The sequence below is a fragment of the Staurois parvus genome, unplaced genomic scaffold, assembly GCF_062004578.1.
Source record: "Staurois parvus isolate SC_StPar_1 unplaced genomic scaffold, SC_StPar_1.0 ptg001032l, whole genome shotgun sequence".
Classification (NCBI taxonomy): domain Eukaryota; kingdom Metazoa; phylum Chordata; class Amphibia; order Anura; family Ranidae; genus Staurois; species Staurois parvus.
In genome coordinates, this window is record NW_028318828.1 from 2,217,238 (window position 1) to 2,237,262 (window position 20,025).

A 20,025-nucleotide genomic window follows, 5' to 3' on the forward strand; every position below is an offset into this window, starting at 1 on the left:
CTCAGAGTCCCAATTAAGATCTTAATTGGGACTCTGAGGGCTGTTTGATGTAATATTTACAAATATTCAGCTGGACTTTATAATCTATTGCAAGTATCTTTTGGACTGTTCTCGAGCTGAATAAAAATGCCTCTCTGGATGAGCCGAGTTGATGCAGGAAAGTTAATTTCTTGGAGAGAGGACCTAACGAAATCTAAAATATTTTGAATAACTCAAGTGCTAACTATGGTGAAATATACATATAAAAAACACAAAAATACCACACACAAAAAAATAAAATTTAAATATTTAAAAAGTATGAATCAAATAAAAGTCAATCATAAATCAAGTTCAATCAATAAAGTGTTCATTCAGTAAACCCTCCTGTTCTTATACAGGTAACAAAATGAGATTAGCAGCACTCCCTTTAAGAGACTGCTTCTAATCTCAGCTTGTTACCTGTATGAAAGACTCCTGGTAGCAAGAAATCCTGCTGAATGATAGAGGAACAAATACTTACTTCCCCCATGAACATGCAAATTAGTGCATAATTTGTTAGACATGCATTTCTTTTGAATTTTTTGTTCCCATTCTGTCTCTCAGTGTTACAATACACCCACCATTCGATTTTTAGACTGATCATTTCATTGTGAGTGGGCAAACATTCAAAATAAACAGGGGATCAAATACTTATTTCCTTAACTGTACTAGTATGCATCACATACTAGCACATTATGTAAAACTTACCTTAAAAAGGAGGTCCTCCTGCAGTGCGCTGTCACCGCTGATATTTCTCAGGCACTCAATCTACGGATACGGTTTTAACATTTTAGGTGTTGGTAGGCCTTCTAGGATTACATACCTTATCTGGCCATAGAGGATACTGGCCATCCTGGACTCTGCCACGGCTGCTCATGAAGAACTTGGACAAAGGAATCTAAGTTAAAATAAATTATTATTATTATACAGTATTTATAAAGCGCCAACAGTTCGCTTAGCGCTGTACATTACAATTGGAGACAATAAATGAGACAGTACAACAACAATACAGTGCGAAACACGAGGGGTTCAAGGGCCTTGCTCCTTGGAGCTTACAATCTAGGAGGGAGGGGATAGTGGTACAGGAGGAAAAGCTGTGGGGGATGGAGTGGTAGGAAGAGTGGAGGAGATCGGCAATTAGAAGGGGGTGGGGTAGGCTTCCAAGAAGAGGTGGGTTTTCAGGGTGCGCCTAAAGGAGAGGAGAGTTGGTGATAGTCTGATGGATTGGGGTAGGGAGTTCCAGAGGATGGGCGATGCCCTGGAGAAGTCCTGGAGGCAGGCATGGGACGAGGAGACCAGGGAACTGGAGAGTAGGTGGTCTTGTAAGGAGCGAAGAGTACGTGTTGGGTGGTATTTGGATATCAGGTCGGTGATGTAATTTGGGGCAGGATTATGGATAGCTTTGTACGTCAGTGTAAGCATTTTGAATTTGATCTGTTGGGCAATCGGAAGCCAGTGGAGGGATTGGCAGAGGGGGGTGGCGGAAACGGAGTGGTTGGTAAGGTGGATGAGTCTGGCTGCCGTATTCAGGATTGACTGAAGCGGGGATAGTCTGCGGTGAGGGAGGCCAGTGAGGAGGGAGTTGCAGTAATCGAGTCGTGATATGATGAGGGAGTGGATGAGTTGTTTAGTGATTTCTGGGGTAAGGAATGGGCGTATTTTGGTGATGTTGCGGAGGTGGAGTCTGCATGAGTTTGTTAGTGATTGGACTTGGGGTAGGAAGGATAGATTGGAGTCAAGAATGACACCAAGTACTTTGGCTTGCGGGGTGGGCATGATGGTGGCATTGTTGGACGTGATGGAGAAGTCAGTGGGGGGGGGGGGGGTGCGCGGGCTGGGGGGAAAACTAGGAGCTCGGTTTTGGAGAGGTTCAGTTTAAGGAACTGGAGCGACATCCAATCTGATATGTCGTTCAGCAAGCTAGTGATTTGGGTGGAGACTGAGGGGGTGAGGCGAGGGGTCGAGAAATAGATTTGTGTGTCGTCGGCATAGAGGTGGTAGTTGAAGCCGTGAGAGTGTATCAGTTGGCCAAGGGAGGAGGTGTAGATGGAGAAGGGGCCAGAGGACAGAGCCTTGAGGGACCCCGACAGAGAGGGGGGGGTGAGGTGGTAGCGTTATAGGTAACGCTAAAGGAGCGTTGTGATAGGTAGGATGAGAGCCAGGAGAGAGCGGAGGCTCTGAGGCCAAGGGAGTGTAGTTTTTTGAGGAGGGGGTGGTCGACTGTGTCGAAAGACACAGAGGTCGAGGAGTAGGATCACTGAATAGAGGCCATTAGCTTTGGCGGTTAGCAGGTTGTTGGTGAGTTTAAGTAAGACCGCTTCGGTGGAGTGTAGGGGATAGAAGCCGGACTGTAGGGGGTCGAGGAGGTTGTTGTCGTTGAGGTGGGAGCTTAGGTGATTATAGACTAAGCACTCAAGGAGTTTGGATGTAAATGGCAGCAGGGAGATGGGTTTAAGGTTGTTCGGGTCAGAGGGGTCCAGAGAGGGCTTTTTGTTCCTTTAATATATTAATATTCAGGATCTCTGTTTTCGTTGGATTAATTTTTAAATTTGATAGTTCACCGTACTCCTTCAGAATCTTCATTATATTTGGGAGAGTTATTCGGGGATTCCCCACGTAGAACAATAGGTCGTCCGCGAAAGCCGCTACTCTATGTTCTATGGATTCTATCTGAATTCCCTTTACCGATCCACTATTTCTTATTATTGACAACAGAGGTTCAAGTGACAATACATATAGCAGAGGGGACAGAGGACAGCCCTGTCTTGTACCATTAGACATTCCAATGGGTTCTGATCTCTCCCCATTTACCGTGATGATTGCAGTAGGCTCCCTATATAATTTACTTATCCACTCTCGCATTCTATCACCTATCCCCAGCACTTTTAAGTTGTCCATCATAAAGCCCCAGTCCACTCTATCAAATGCCTTCTCTGCATCAATTGACAAGAGAACCACCGGGACTTTCCCTCTTCTACTTTTCTGAATAAGCATCAGGGTTCTCAAGCCGTTATCTCTACCTTCTCTCCCCGGTACAAAGCCCACCTGGTCTCCATGGATCCATTCAGGCATCAGATCTCTCAGCCTGTTTGCTAACACCTTTGCATACAGTTTAGTGTCTGTGTTCAATAATGAGATAGGTCTATAGCTGGAGCACTGAGATGGGTCTTTCCCCTCCTTGTGAATAAGTACTACATGGGCCTGTAGGGATTCTCTCCTCACTTCCATCCCACCTCCCAGAGCATTCATATATTTCTCCAACTTGGGTAACAGTACTTCACTAAATGTCTTATAGTACTTAACTGTATAGCCATCCGGGCCTGGACTTTTTCCCCCTCCTGTGCTTCTTAATGCTATTTTAATTTCTTCCTGGGAAATTTCTGCATCTAAAGAGTTCAACTGTGCTTCACTTAGTTTTGGTAATCCCGCATTTTTTAAGTATGTCATCTTTTTTTCATTAATTCCCTCTTGGGCTTCTTTTAGATGGCCTTGGGGGCTAATATTATATAACTTTTTGTAATACTCCGTAAACACTTTAATAATCTCTTTATTTGAGTGGACCAACTCCCCCTCTGAACTTTTTATCTTTTCTATATAGTTCCTATTTTTCTTTTTATTCAGAGCTCTCATTAGATATCTTCCTGGTCTGTCTCCCCATCTATATCTCTCGTTCAAAACCCTGTTGTATACTCTTCTCTTCTCCTCATCCATCAACCTCTCTAGCTCATCTTTTTTATCCATTAACTTCTGTCTCGTATCTTTTGTTATTTTCTTCTTATGGATCTGCTCCAAGTCCAATATTTCTTTTAAGAGCCCACTGACCCTCTCTCTTCTTTCCTTTTTCTTCCTTGCTCCTGCCGCAATCAAGATTCCTCTTATGAATACCTTGTGACTTTCCCAGACTGTAGCTATCGATACTTCCTCTGTTTCATTCTCCTTAAAGTATACCTTAATCTCTTTCTCGATTTTCTGAACTACATCCTCATCCAGAAGAAGAACCTCATTTAACCTCCACCCTAATCCTCCAGTCCATCTTCTTCCCCATCCCATCTTCATCACGACCGGAGCATGATCCGAGAACGTCCTTGTCTCTATGTCAATTTTTACCAGATGATCTATAAGTTGGTGGTTTATTAAGATGTAATCTAATCTCGAGTATATCTCATGTGCATTAGAGAAGAAGGTATAGTCTCTGTCTTTCATGTGCGTTATTCTCCAGGTATCCACTAGTTGGCACTCATGCATCACTTTTTTCAAGGCTCTCAGAGACCTACTCCCCTCTCTTTGCACGGAAGAGGTATTATCCTTTTGTGGGTCCATACAGAAATTTAGGTCTCCAGCTACTATCAAGCGCCCTTTTTTAAATTCCATTAATTTTTTCAACAGACCCTTCATATACATCTCCGAGTTTTTGTTGGGGCAGTATATATTGGCTAAAGTACACTCAATCCCCTGTAGTCTACCTTTTAAGAATAAAAACCTCCCCTCCGGGTCGGTTCTTCTATCCTCCAGCTCAAATCTCATATTCTTTGCCAAACCTATTGCAACCCCTTTTGCTCTTTTAATTGGAGAATCTGCATAGTACCATGTTGGATAGTATTTGGATCTCAATTTCACGTTTGCCTCAATCTCAAAATGCGTCTCCTGTAAAAACACCACTGACGCAGCCCTATGATGTAACTCATTAAACAACCTAAATCTCTTCCCTGGACAACTCAGCCCGTTCACATTATAGGTTATAAACTGTATTTCTTCCATCATTCCCAATTAACTCCATCTCTCTTCCAAATTGCCTCTTCCTCTTTATCCCTTCTGTCATGCAGAGTATTGACCCAATACCTCCTCCCCTCCCTCTCTCCCACCCAACTCTCATCCCCTCCCCCCTCCCCCCCCACTTCCCTCCCCCATCCCTCCACCCCCACTTCCCTCCCCCATCCCTCCACCCCCCCGTCCACTTCTCCCCTCCCTCCCACCCTTCCCATCCTTTAGGCTTACATTTTGCCTATATATCTTTTGTGGGGTCAAACCCACCATAGATTACCTCCTTGGGGTTGAACTCCAACCATGGACAGATCCCCACACCTCCCACCACCTCAGATACCCCAAAAGTATTTCCATCATCAATTCAAGATGTTCCACCTTTCTTAAGGTCCCGAAGGAGAAAAGAGAGAGAGAGAGGGTGGCGTCAAGCGGGAGAAGAGGAGAGGAGGAGAAAAAAAAAAAAAAAAAAAAAAATTATTAAATAAATAATAAAAAAAATAAATAAATAAATAATTAAATAAATAAATAAACTTCCCCTCTCTCTCCCTCTCCTCCCCCTCCCTCCCAGCGCCCTCCCTCAATTCTCTACCTCCCTCTTCTAGCAAACTGCCACTCCTCTCTCTCTCCACCTCCCAGACCCCCTTCTTCCACCTCCCAACCAGGGACTTCCATCCTTTGTAATTCAAGTCTATCACAGAAGTTCCTTAAGTCCTCAGGAAATCTCAATTGAGCTGTAACTCCATTCTTCCATCCAATTAGGCACTCCGGCGTACCCCATCTATAGTGCACCTTTTGCTTTATCATCTGTTCTAACAGGGGTTTTAAAGTTCTTCTCCTCCACAATGTCTCTGGTGTTAAGTCTGCAAAAATCTGTATATTCTTTTCTCCATAATTAATACTTGATCTTCCCTTGGTCTTTCTCCATACTTCTTCTTTATCCTCCCATTTCTGAAATTGGACTATTATATCTCTTGGTTTCTCTTTTCCACTTCCTTGTTGATTTTTTCCTATCCTGAAAACACCTTCCAGGTTAATCTTTTCTGTTTCTGATCTTTCCATAATGGAGTTTAATATTTTACAGATAAGGCCTCTTGTTTCTTCTCCTTTTACCAATTCCGGAACTCCTCTCACCCTAATGTTGTTTCTCCTTTCCCTGTTTTCTTGTACTTCCATTCTATATAACAGCTTTTTTTGATCTTTCTTAATTTCCATTGTCCTTTTCTCCAGATCAGAAATATATTGAGCATGGCTTTTAACTCTTTCCTCTGTCTCCTCCACCCTTGATAGCATCCGGCCCAAATCATTTTGTATACTTGTCATTTCATGTTTTAATGTTTTTTCTAAGTTCTTGAACATATCTGCCATCTCTTTCTTGTTTGGAATTTGTAATTCACTTTCCGTGTCTCTGCTCTCCAATTTTTCTGTAAGATGCTGACTGTTATATTCTTTTCCCAGAGAGTCTAGGGCTACCTTCTGTACTCATTTCCATTTCACATTTTTCACCAACGCTTTGAGATCTATCTGGGGTCACATTTCCTTGAGATGTATATTTTTTTATCGTGCCAGTTTGAGACCCCCTTGGGCCACTATTTTTAACATTTTTATTTTTCATCTCTTCTATGCGTTCTTTTTTTTTTTTTTTTTTTTTTTCTTTAATAGGGGAAACACAAAGATTTATAACAATATATACCAGGGACTCCTATTTTTTTTTTCCTTCGAGTTCTCTACTTAATATTCCTTCCAGGCTGCTTTTAATCTCCTCCTCTCTCTCCGTCAGACCCCCCAGGGAAACCCCCTTTCACAACTCCTCCTTCGTCTTTAGACAACAGAAACAGTCATTTATATATCACAATAATCCATCCAGGCTGCTCTCACTCACCCTTCACAGCTGCAGCTCTAACAAGTTCCTTAGTTGTCACATTCCATAGCTCTCTTCAGGGAGGAGGGGGGGGGGGTTTCCTCCGGGTCTCTTTGTTTTCACTCCTCTGTAACAAAGTCACTTCCATTCAGGGGGGGGAGGGAGGCATCTTGCTGCATACTTCTCCCATAAGAATGTCTCATGTACTGGGAGGGGAGCAATCCGATATCTTCCTCTCTCCTCTCAGCTCTAAACACCAGCCGGCATTTCCCCTACCCAGTAATTCTCTGCGGCTGACACGTGGGCAAGCCGAGCCTCCTCGTTTCCTCGGCAACCCTGCTCTCTCTCCCCTGGGACGAGTCTCCAGCCTGTCTTCAGTCCGACAGCACAGTTCACTTCCTATTCATAGTGCCCGGGACCACGGCTTCAGCACGTAACCCACCATACTCTGGTAGGTCGCCACGGTCTCTGTTCTCCAGTATCTGTATCCGAGGCGGTGGGAAAGGACGGAGAGCTTCCACACCACGCTCTCCTACACCGCCATAGTTAGGCTCCTCCCCCACAAGGAAGGGGGGAGGAGCCTAACTATGGAAGGAAGAAAAAGAAAAACTACAAAAAGAATTCCCCTTTATATGGAGAGAAAAAGAGATAAAATACCTAGGAATAAAACTCACTGCCTCATCTAAGCATTTGTATAGATTAAACTATATCTCTTTGATAAATGAGATTAGGGAAGATTTAAAAAGACTAGAAGGAGGAAATCCATCCTGGATAGGACGTATAAACTTAGTCAAAATGGTAATTATGCCTAAAATACTGTATAGATTTCAAATGGTACCAATTAAAATTCCAGAAGCCTTCTTTAAGATAATGAAAAAATTGTTAACAAGATACATATGGAAGAATAAAAAACCTAGAATAGCATATGAAACATTGAGTAGGACTAAAGAGAAAGGGGGATTGGGTCTACCAGACGTCAAGAGATACTATAAAGCAGTGGTTTTAGCAAGAATATATGACTGGACATTTAACCATAAGGGAAAAAGTTGGGTAACAATTGAAAACGATCTTAGTGGCATTAGATTGAGTCAGATGATATGGGTTCCACCACAGTTCAGGGGAATTAAAGAAAGCACAAGTATCTACACTTTAAATGTTTTTAGGGTATGGGACAATTTACACAAAACTATGAAATGGGAATTTAATTCAATATTAATGCCTCTCACAAATACTGAGTACTTTCCCCCGGGAAAGAATAAGATATCAGGGAGATGGTTTAGGAAGGAGGATACCCAACTGAGAGATGTTTTGGTGGAGGGGGAACTGAGATCACTTAAAGAGTTAATAGAGAAGAAGGGAGACATTTTTATTAGAATAGATGAGTGGAAATATCATCAATTGAAAAGTTTTATTGGAAATCTACCGAAACCTTTGAGAATAAAACAGGAGTGGAATATGTTTGAAAGGTTGTTAGAGACACGAAGGGATGGGAAGCACGGTATTTCAAAAGTGTATAGAATACTCACAGAATTAGACACAAACACAAAGTTAATCTTTATGACAAAATGGGAAAGAGATATGGGAGTTGGGTTTGATGAGGATAGACAGAGAAAGATGTTTAGATTGATACACGATAATGTTAGTATGAGAGAGGTTGAGGTTAATTATAAGTGTGTGACACGATGGCACATTACACCGAGTGTAGAGCACAAGATGAATGGGGAAAATTCAAATATGTGCTGGAGAGGATGTGGAGAGATAGGCACGGTGTTTCACATATGGTGGGAATGTCCGAAAATCCAGGCTTTTTGGAAGATAATAGTCAAGTTGATTGAAGAAATAACTGAAATTGACATAGGGTTAGACCCAACGACGTGCCTCCTACACAATGTGGAGACGTCTGTAAATAAATATAAAGATTCAGGTATTTGGTACTTCTTGAATGCAGCGAAAGGGTTGATACCCAAGTTTTGGCGGAAAGCTGAGGTACCGAAGGAGGTAGACTGGATTAATAGAGTAAACCAGATAGATAGAATGGAAAGATCATACCATATGCAGGAAGATAGGATGAGAGTTTATTTCAGGAGATGGGAAAAGTGGGAAAGAGCAGGATTGAAAGAGAAATATAGGACAATATGAACTAGGATGTTAACAAAAAATTAATAAGCCTCAAGAGATTAGAATGGGCTAGAGTCTGCAGAGGGGGAGGAGGGGCGGGAGGGGGGGGGTAGTGGGACGGGAAAGAAAAGAGTTTTTAGAAAGGGAAAGGTAGAAATGTAATAAATGTCTATTTGTATGAGAATTATTTCCCTTTTTGGGTTTTTGAATTAACATGAAAAATTTAATAAATATTTAAATTAAAAAAAAAAAACAGAGAGGGCTTTTTGAGTATGGGAGTGATGTGCGTGTGCTTCAGAGGGGAGCGGAATGCGCCAGAAGAGAGGGAGAGATTAAAGATGTGGGTGGGGGAGCGTAGAATGGAGGAGGAGGGAGGTCGTAGGAGTTGTGAGGGGACAGGGTCGAGGGGGCAGGTGGTGAGGCAGGCTTTGGAGAAGACCTTTGTGACCTCCTCGGTGGTAGTAAGGTCAAAGGAGTGGAGTGTTGAGGGGGCTTCAGTGTGAGGGATGTTAGGTGGGGTGGAGGTCTGAACAGTGGTGAGGCCAAGAAAGAGGGGTGCTGAAGGGGTTGCTGTGTGAGAGGAAATGGGTGGGGAGGAGGTCCGGGCAGCGGCGATGTCCCTGCAAATTGTGTCAATCTTGTTTTTGAAGTGATTGGCAATCTCGAGGTGCTGGGTGGAGGTGGGGGCAGAGAGAGTAGAGAGTTGAAGGTAGAGAAGAGCTGGCGAGGATTGGAGGAGAGGGTATTGATAAGGGTCCGAAAGTAGGCTTGTTTGGCAGCGTGGAGAGAGGGGGTGTAGGTGTAGAAGGCGGATTTATAGCGGGTGAACACTAGTTGGGATCTGGTTTTGCACCATAGTCGCTCCAGCGCACGACTGCGTCGTAAATGAGCAGAATTGACAAAAAAATGTAAAAGTGACTGTAAGGACACAAAGCCTATTTACAAAGAAGAAAAAAAAGTCCCTCTTTTCCTTAACTACTTCCCACCCAGACACTATATAAACATCCAGAGACAGACTAGACAAGCATTAATCTGGGAAGATGTACCTGTCCCTCTGACATAGCCGGTCACAAATAGGGGTACAGGGACACATATGGTGTCAATGCACTGCTCTGGTGACAATATGTTAATCAAAAAAAATAACAAAAATTCACAAGTGTCCCTGATCACTGCCACACCAGTCCCAGTGTCACCATAAGAACTTATTCACATGCTCAATGCTCTCTGAATATGATCTTTTCAGAGAGTATTTGTCAGGTAGTGAGGAGGCATTGTATCTCCTCCCCATTACCTTCTTTAACCCCTTAGACCCCGCACAAGAAACCCCATTCACTTGAACGGGTTGCAACCTGGAACTGTAACCCCTTACAGGTCATGCTACAGTTGCAAAGCATTGCATCTGTGGCATGTGTACACCCCCAGCCATTACAGCTAAAGGGGGTAGTGGTCCCACTGTCACTAGACCAGTGCAGCCTGAAACTGTTTTTCTAATCACTGCTAGAACAGTGAAGTGTTGCTTCTGCCTACACTGACCCTGGCCGGTTTTCTGACCATGTCTATGCCTGCTTACTGAACTGACCCATCTGGACTAATACCATCTAATACCGTCTAATACCATGCGAGACACCAATCCCAGCAATCCGCTGCAGACAATTCCTGGAACCACAGATACTTTTGGTCCTTTCATCAGGCTCCTGTACTTCCTGGCCAGTGGCATTCCTAAGGGCATTCACATACCAGTAGGCTAAGCTTGCTTGGCTTATAGGAATGAGGACTGCTATAGCATCACCGTAGCATCATGCTACACTAAGCTATATTGCCTGACCAATCATACGGAGGTGACCATTAGAGTACATTTGTTTTGAAACAAATGGTTAATTTGTGTGCTACACAAGATACAGTGATGCACAAGATTCTGAAAAACACAATCAGTCCAAACAACAAAAAAGTCTCACACACACGTGGTATCCCCCAATCTTGGGAGGAGCAGTAGAATGTGTTTTGTGCTGTAATTCTAAGTATGCCCACTGTGTGTGAGAAACGGGTTATTAAACCGACAATCTTGTGTAAAAAAAAAAAAGTTAATATTTTCTCTTTCTGCAATTTCCAAAAACTTGTGACATAAAATGAAGTCTTCAAAAGACTCACTGGGTGAGATTTACTAAAACTGGAGCACTCAGAAGCTAACTGGCTACCATGCACACCTTCACCAGATTCTAACATCCGCTTATTCACTTAAGCTCTGACAATAAAATCTTGAAGTGGATTGGTTTCTACGCAGAGACTCACTAGACTTTGCATGCTCCAGTTTTAGTAAATCTCCCCACGGTTTTTTTTTTTTTTACTTTATTAGACGTTTGCAGAGGTTTACAGTAGGTTAGTATCACAACAGTAGGTTATCAAGACAAAATATTTGGATATAGTAGTAATATGTGAAAATATATGGTAAAAGTAACGGTTTACATCTTATTAGATATTATTGTACTTATTGTGTTTATCAAGTGACCTTGCTGTAGCTATTTTATTTTAGAAAGTAGGAGAGAACTATAGTAGGAGGGCGTATAACAGGGGTGTAGAATCTTTTGAGCACAGTGTGCCAAAAATTTTTTTCAAAGCGATAGAGTATGCCAGCTACATTAAAAAAATTTCAACTTCAAACTTTCAAAAAGAATCTTTGAATAGTAAATGCTGTAAATAACTTACATAATCTAGTGCCTTGAAAAAGTATTCATACCACTTGAAATGTTACCCATTTTGCCATGTTACAACCAAAAATGTATATGTATTTTATTGGGATTTTATGTGATAGACCAACACAAAGTGGTACATAATTGTTTAGTGGAAAGAAAATTAAAAAATGCTTTTCAAACTTTTTTTTACAAATAAATATGTGAAAAGTGTGGCATGCATTTCTATTCAGCCCCCTTTACTCTGATACCCCTAACTAAAATTTAGTGGAACAAATTGCTTTCAGAAGTCACTCAATTAGTAAATAGAGTCCATCTGTGTTTAATTTAATCATAGTATAAATACAGCTGTTCTATGAAGCCCTAAGATGTTTGTTAGAGAACATTAGTGAACAAACAGCATCACGAAGGCTAGGGAACACACCAGACAGGTCACAGATCAAGTCGTGGAGAAATTGAAAGACGGGTTAGGTTATAAAAAAAAAAAATCCCAATCTTTGAACATCTCACAGAGCACTGTTCAATCCACAAACTGAAAATGGAAAGAGTATGGCACAACTATAAACCTACCAAGACATGGCCATCCACCTCAACTGACGGGCCAAGCAAGGAGAGAATTAATCAAAGAAGCAGCCAAGAGGCCCATGCTAACTCTGGAGGAGCTGCAGAAATCCACAGCTCAGGTGGGAGAATCTGTCCACAGGACAACTATAGTCATGCACTCCACAAATCTGGCTCTTATGGAAGAGTGGCAAGAAAATTGTTGAAAGAAAGCCATAAGAAGTTCTGTTTGCAGTTTGCGAGAAGCCATTTGGGGGGACACAGCAAACATGTGAAAGAAGGTGCTCTGATCAGATGAAACCAAAATGTAACATTTTGGCCCAAAAGCAAAACGTTATGTATGGCGGAAAACTAACATTGCCCATCACAATGAACATACTAGTTCCACCATGAAACATGGTGGTGGCAGCATCATGTTGTGGGGATGCTTTTCTTCAGCAGGGACAGGGAAGCTGGTCAGTGTTGACAGGAAGATAGATGGAGCCAAATACAAGGCAATCTTAGAAGAAAAACGGTTAAGAGTCTGCAAAAGACTTGAGACTGCGGTGAAAGTTCACCTTCCAGCAGGACCCTAAACATACAGCCAGAGCTACAATGGAATGGTTTAGATCAAAGCATATTCATATGCTAGAATGACCCAGTCAAGGTTCAGAACTAATTACTAATGAGAATCTGTGGCAAGACTTGAAATTTGCTGTTCAGACACCCTCCATCCAATCTGACAGAGCTTGAGCTATTTTGCAAATAAGAATGGGCACAAAATTCACTCTCTAGATGTGCAAAGCTGGTAGAGACATCCCCAAAAAGACTTGCAGCTGTAACTGCAGAGAAAGGTGGTACTACAAAGTATTGACTCAAGGGGTAGGAATACTTTTTTCAAGACACTGTAGTAAGAAATAAATATTGAGCTTTGCACCGAAACACCTCAGATCACCCCAATTCCTACACCATCAGATTTCAGATCAACTCCATTTCCTGCATCTACACACCTCAGATCACCCCAGTATCAGCACCATCAGATTTCAGATCAACCTTAATTCCTGCACTTTCACAACTCGCATCACTCCAATCCCTATGCCTTCACATCTCAGATCAGCCCAGTTCCTGCTCCTTCATACTTCAGTTCATTCCCAATTCCTGCACCTTCACACATCAGATCAAGCCCGGTTCATGCACCTCCACACCTCAGATCATGCCAATTTCTGGGTCATCAAACCTCAGATCACCCCAATTCCTGCACCTTCTTACCTCAGATTACCCCAGTTCCTGCACCTTCACCCATCAGATCACCCCAATTTCTGCACCTTCATACCTGTGATCAGCCCCAATTTTTCCACCTTCACATTTCAGATCACCCCAATTCCTTCACCTTCACATCTCAGATCAGTTCCAATTCCTGCACCTTCATACCTTGGATCACCCCAATTCCTGCAACTTCACCCATCAGAACACCCCAATCGCTGCACCTTCATACCTGTGATCAGCCCCAATTTTTACACCTTCGCATCTCAGATCACCCCAATTCCTGCACCTTCACACATCAGATCAGCCCCAGTTGCTGCACCTTCATACCTCAGATCAGCCCCAATTCCTGCACCTTCACATCTCAGATCAGCTCCAATTCCTGCACTTTCACCCCTTAGATTACCCCAGTTCCTGAACCATCAGATTTCATATCAACTCAGTTTCCTGTACTTGCATGCCTCAGATCACCCCAATTCCTGCACCTTCACACCTCAGATCAGTCCAATTCCTGCACCTTTAAACCTCAGATCATCCCAATTCCTGCACCTTCAAATCTCAGATCAGTACCAATTCCTGCACTTTCATACCTCGGATCACCCCAATTCCTGCAATTTACACCTTACATCAGCTCCACCTTCACCCATCAGAAAACCCCAATTCCTGCACTTTCATACCTCAGATCAGCCCCAATTCCTGCACCTACATATCTCAGATCAGCTCCAATTCCTGAACCTTCACGCCTCAGATCACCCCAATTCCTGCACCTTCACATCACAGATCACCCCAATTCCTGCACCTTCACATTTCAGATCACCCCAATTCCTGCAGCTTCATACAGCAGATCAGCCCCAATTCCTATACCTTCACATCTCAGATCAGCTCCAATTCCTGCACGTTCACATCTCAGATCACAACGATTCCTGCACCTTCACATCTCAGCTCCAGCAGCAATATATCCCATCATTGTGCCATCTTTTTTTCTAGAATATGCTTCAATTTGTAAAACAAATAATCTTATCCTCTCTAGTACGGGAAGCCAAGCTGGATGTTGGAACATCATTCTTCTCTATGGGAGACTCATCAATCAATGCTGTTTGTGAACCCTCTAGTCAAGGACATACGCCTTAGTTAGCATTCTTCAATTGATAACACCATTATAAAGCTAAAAAAAATGTGTCTACTGGTACAAAGTTCATGTGGTGAAAAGAGTCTCAGGTCCAGAGCAGCTGGAGCCCGCAATACACAACGAACTCGAACAATGAACACAGCAAACTCTGTACTCAGGCACTTCGGGATGGACTCGGCTAGGGTTGTGGTAACATTACGGATAACCTAAAAAATGCACTCATTGCTGCCCTCAACAGACCAGGGTAGTCCAATGTCACTGGATGCAAAGAAATACAGAGGGAGCACCAGCCTAATGCATTATTGTAAAAACATTTTTTTCTAGCATTTGGTCTTTTTAGATCTAGAATTATGGGCCGACATGGACGGAAACATCCGCTCAAAAACACACTTTAAGCCCAGTGCGGGTAATTCATACCTACATGCCAATAGCCACCATCCCCCCAGATGGATGCACAATGTCCCCTTTGGACAAAATTGTCGACTAAGGAGAACCTGTACTACCAAAACGGATTACGAAGAACAGAGCTCCGTCCTGAGAACCAGATTCTTGGAGAAAGGGTACAGTCAGGCCCATGTAGATGAAGCCTATCTCAAGTACTGGGCACAGTACGGGGAAGATTACCCCCCCCCAACAAATTACAACCTCTCTACACACACCAGACATAACAAAGGGGAGGCAAACAACAAATACACCAGCCAAGTCAGATTCTGTACTAAGTACAACACTAAAGCCTTTGACATTCAAAGGATTCTACAGATAAATTGGGGTATTTTAAGACAAGACCCTGTTCTGAAACATTGCCTCGCACCTAGACCAGAGATCTAATTTAGGAAACCTAGAGATCTCAGGAGCTACATTGCACCTAGTAGGATTCAGAAACCTTGCACTAGGGAGGTGAAATTTGCCAGCCCTTGGTCAGTCTTTTTTGATCAAAGGGGCTGCTACAGATGTGGGGTGACTAAGTGTGGAGCCTGTAGGTATATGTGGCATAGAAAAAAAGTTGTGTTGGGTACAGACGGTTGTGCACCTAAGATCAAACAGTTCATCAACTACAGCACCTTGTTTGTCATTTAGGGCTTAATTTGTCCATGTGGCCTTCTATATGTGGGTCGGACCACGAGACCATTGAAAGTGAGGTTTGGTTACCACAAGTGCAATATTACTAACTTTAAGGTCAACAATAAAAATCATTGCAATTATTCTGTCCTACGACATTTCCAAGAGTCGCATAATAACGACCCACCTGGTTTGAAAATATGCATGCACGTTCTTTTGGTTCCGCATGTGTGACACTGCGGATATACATACATGCATGCATGTGTAATGATGAGTCATGCACACCTGCTCGTACATACGCACTTATTAACCTCTTGCCGACCGTGCATAGCCGAATGACGGCTTCACTGCGGCCGGCCAGTTCTGAGTGGACGTCAAATGACGTCCTCCCAGAACGCGCTCTCCTGCGCGCCCCAGGGGGCGCGCACCCGGCAATCTCCGTGATCGCTGTGTCCTACGGACACAGCTGATCACGAGATGTGGTAAAAGGCCGATCATACCGGCCTTTTACCACGTGATCAGCGGTGTCCAATGACACGCTGATCACAGGGAAATGCAAGTGCCGGTTCTCGGCTGCACTTTCCTCACGCTGTCAGATCGTGAGGAAAGTACTGCCGAGAACCGGCAGTTGTCAGAGCGGGGATCGGCACCGATCATCAGGGCACTGATGATCAGTGCCCTGATGATCGGTGCCCAGCAGTGACACCCGCAAGTTCCGCCCAGCAGTGCGCCCACTAGCTCCGCCCACCCGTGCCCAGCAGTGCCCCCACCTGTGCCCAGCAGTGCACCCACCTGTGCCACTCTGCAGTGCCACCTACCTGTGCCCAGAAGTGCCACCTACATGTGCCCAGAAGTGCCACCCACCTGTGCCCACCCACCTGTGCCCACCAGTGCCACCCACCTGTGCCCACCAGTGCCACCCACCTGTGCCCACCCACCAGTGCTGCCCACCAGTGCCACCCACCAGTGCAGCCCAGCAGTGCTGCCAGTCAGTGCCACCAGTCAGTGCCCAGGGGTTGTGCCAGTCAGTGCCGCCAGTCAGTGCCCAGCAGTGATGCCAGTCAGTGCCGTCTATCAGTACCCATAATCAGTGTCACCTATCAGTGCCGCCTATCAGTGCTGCATATCAGTGCCGCCTATCCGTGACCCCTAATTAGTGCTGTCTATCAGTGCCGCCTATCCGTGCCACCTCATTAGTACTGCCTATCAGTGCCCTTTAGTGCTGCCTATCAGTGCCCATCAGTGCCGCTTATCAGTGCCCATCAGTGCTGCCTCATCAACGCACATCAGTGAAGGAGAAAAAATACCTGTTTGAAAAATTTTATAAAAGAAACAAATAAACTTTTTTTTTTTTTTTCAAATTTTTTGCACTTTTTTTATTTATAGCGCAAAAAGTAAAGTGCCCAGTGGCGATTAAATACCACCAAAAGAAAGCACTATTGGTGAGAAAAAAATGATCAAAATTTCATATGGGTACAATGTTGCATGACCGCGCAATTGTCAATCAAAGTGCGGCAGCGCTGAAAGCTGAAAATTGGCCTAGTAAGGAAGGGGGTATAAGTGCCTGGTAGGCAAGTGGTAAATGTGCATAGATCCATTACATTTTCTATATGAGCAACTCTCTTTTTTCTATCTTTGAATCCAAGTCACTTAAGAGTTTTTTTTTGTACCTCCTTTGTATATATTTATTCTTTGACTGGTCTCTTGCATGGATAGTGGTTATGGATGGACATGATTGTATGTATATATACATATATCTGTGAACATATTTTTTTAATTCTTTATTTTTCATCGATATTTATATATATTATTTTACATATTTTTATTATTGTATAAACACCACTATTATTGGTTTACCCATTTTGGAGATCATTGTCATTAACATCTGTATATCATATTAATATTCATATTTTTATCATCTGATTTCCACTTAATTTATTGATTATTTACTACGATTTTTATTTTATTTTTTTTATTTGGTTTAACAGTCATCTCAGTACACACAGAGTGCACCCTTTCTTGTTAGTTATTTCCCCAGATATATCAATAGACACATTCATGATTTTTCTCGGTTTCGTATTTTTATTACTACAGCTAGTACCATATGATACGGTATTTATTGTTATATGAAGAATACTAAGCTTCTTAATGCTTATGAGCATATACGTGTCCTTACATTCTTGTTTTATAATGTCCCTCTATCCATCCATCCCTACATATATGCACCAGAATTTTTCATTATAGACCTATATATATATATATATATATATATATATTTCTGCTTTGGTCGATATTCTATTTCCGCCCATACGCACATACTGCTGCTAGTTTAGATATATAACACAACAATTTCAACAGTTATTATATACTTTTTATCATCATGCAGGGATTCTGTCCCATTTAGCAGTTTCTTCTCAGCCAGCTGTCCTTTCTCTTAGTGCATGCTGTCCATGCCGACAGTCGGCACTCTGTATTCTCCCTTTTAGTTAGGTGCCACTAACGTTCCATCCTCCCCCTCTGCATCTGTTACGTCCTCTGCCCTGTGACCCCATCTGTCCCTGATCAAGTACATCGGAGCCCGCCCTCTCCTTAGGTGCAGTCATGTGAAACCCAGATGTGCCCTCATTGGTCCTCGATGGAGTGCACTAGCACCCGTCCTCCTCGGGAGAACCTCCAGCCATGTGACCTCATGGTGTGAGCCCATTGGCTCCCAATGAGGTGTCTGCATTTCCTGGTTGTGAGAGATGGCAATCAGAAGGCAGGAGCACACCAGCCAGCATGTGTGCAGCGTGTCTATGGACCGCACACGCCAGTGTACGTTCAATCCTCTTACACAATGACCTCCAGTCCACTAACACCCTTACAGTGTTCTTGCATTACATCTTGTGAGGTTCAAGTGACTGTTTATCATGTCCCTACACACACAGCCATGCAAGTCCAAATCATTCACTAATTCTTACATTGATCTTTTTCTCCTTACATAAGTAAGCTCTTCTTCTATGATTACTAGCTGCTGACCAGTATATGTGCCCCTACTAGTAGCACTGGTGTGAGCATTTGTATCATCATCCATTCATCATGAAACGCAGGTACGGATGGATTGATGGATGTTTCATTGCGGATATATTCTAAGATTAAGATGGCATTTAAACTTTCTTATGTGGACAAGCTTTTGGGGTATGTCCCCTTCTTCAAGGTCTAAGCAGTACTATTACAAATCACAAAGTTTAAGCAGAATGTTAGAAGGGATTGAGAAAAAAAAAAAGGCTACAGATAAGATACATCAAAGCGAGGGGGGGGGGGATACTACACTCACACAGAGGGGGTCAAGCTTTAGCTAATAGATAGTCATACAGCTGTCGGATAATGGTTGAGGAATCCCATGTCCAAGTTAAGGCCGTTATCTTTTGTGTCAAATAGAATTATCATTCTTAGTTCAAATGTTTTTCTTTCCTGGATGGATTTGAATTTTCCTTTCAGAACTAAAATATTGAGGTCTTCCATATTGTGGCCTGGTTGTGTGAAATGGTGTCCTACAGGTGTGCAGAGGTCATCTTCTTTATGTTCCTTGATGGTATGTCTGTGCAAATTTATCATTGTTTGCAACTTCTGTCCTGTTTCGCCAACATAAGATCCTTTGCTGCATTTTCTGCACTGGATAAGGTACACAACCTTACTGGAGGTGCAGCTGTATGATCCGGAAATACTGAAGATCCCTTTTGAGTGTCTGACACTTTTTGATGGATTGATTTGGTTGCACAGCTTGCAGCGTTTCTTATTGCAGGGTTTGCTTCCATTATTTGTGACATCATAATCAGAAGGAAGTTTCCTACTGATTAGTTTATTTCTGAGGTTGGGGGGTTGTCTGAAGCCAGTATTGGGGGTTGCTGGAATATTTCTTTCAGAGTTCCATCCTCTGTTATGATGGGTGGTAAATCTTTGATTATTTTTCTTATTCCTTCTAGTGCTGGGTTGTATGTGGTTACTAGAGGTACACGGTTGTTTGTTTTTTTCTCTTTCTACTGAAGTAGATTTTGCCTTCGGGTTCTCAAGGCTGTGTTTATGCTGGTGTTGATAGTTTTGTCCTTGTAACCCTTCTTATGGAAGGCGTCTGCTAGTGTCCCGAGATGTTTATCTCTGTCTCTTGGGTCAGAACATACTCGGTGGTATCTAATGGCCTGACTGTGTATGATGGCACGTTTCGTGTGTTGGGGGTGGAAGCTGGAACTGTGGAGGTAGTTGCATCTGTCAGTGGGTTTCCTGTATATTGAGGTGTGAAGCGTATCATCCCTGATGTATACTGTGGTGTCTAGGAAGTTGACATGTGTGTTTGAGTATTCCATTTTTAGTTTGATTGATGGATGAAAAGTATTCATCAATGAGTAAAATTGTTTTAGATTTTCTTCACCTTCTGTCCATATGATGAAAATATCATCAATATAGCAAAAGTATCTGTATGGTTTTTGTTCCATGCTGTTCAGGAATTGTTCCTCCAGGTCAGCCATAAATAAATTTGCATATTGGGGTGCCATTTTACTTCCCATCGCAGTGCCCATACATTGAAGATAGATGTCTTTATTGAAAGCAAAGTA

At 42.9% G+C, this 20,025-nt stretch overlaps 1 protein-coding gene across 4 annotated transcripts in view; it reads right to left on the minus strand.

Moving 5' to 3' along the window:
• NDUFAF1 (NADH:ubiquinone oxidoreductase complex assembly factor 1) overlaps positions 1-20,025 on the minus strand; it is a 201,388-nt gene that overhangs the window by 24,899 nt on the left and 156,464 nt on the right. For 3 of the 4 annotated variants that reach the window (XR_016307441.1, XM_089657832.1, XM_089657833.1), the window contains one exon: positions 842-916. The exons of the other annotated variant lie outside the window; for it this stretch is intronic. Coding sequence is in view for 2 of the 3 variants with exons in the window: in XM_089657832.1 (XP_089513958.1) it covers positions 842-916 (75 nt within the window). In the remaining variant the exon portion in view is untranslated. The remainder of the gene's footprint in view (positions 1-841; positions 917-20,025) is intronic. 4 annotated transcript variants of the gene reach the window in all.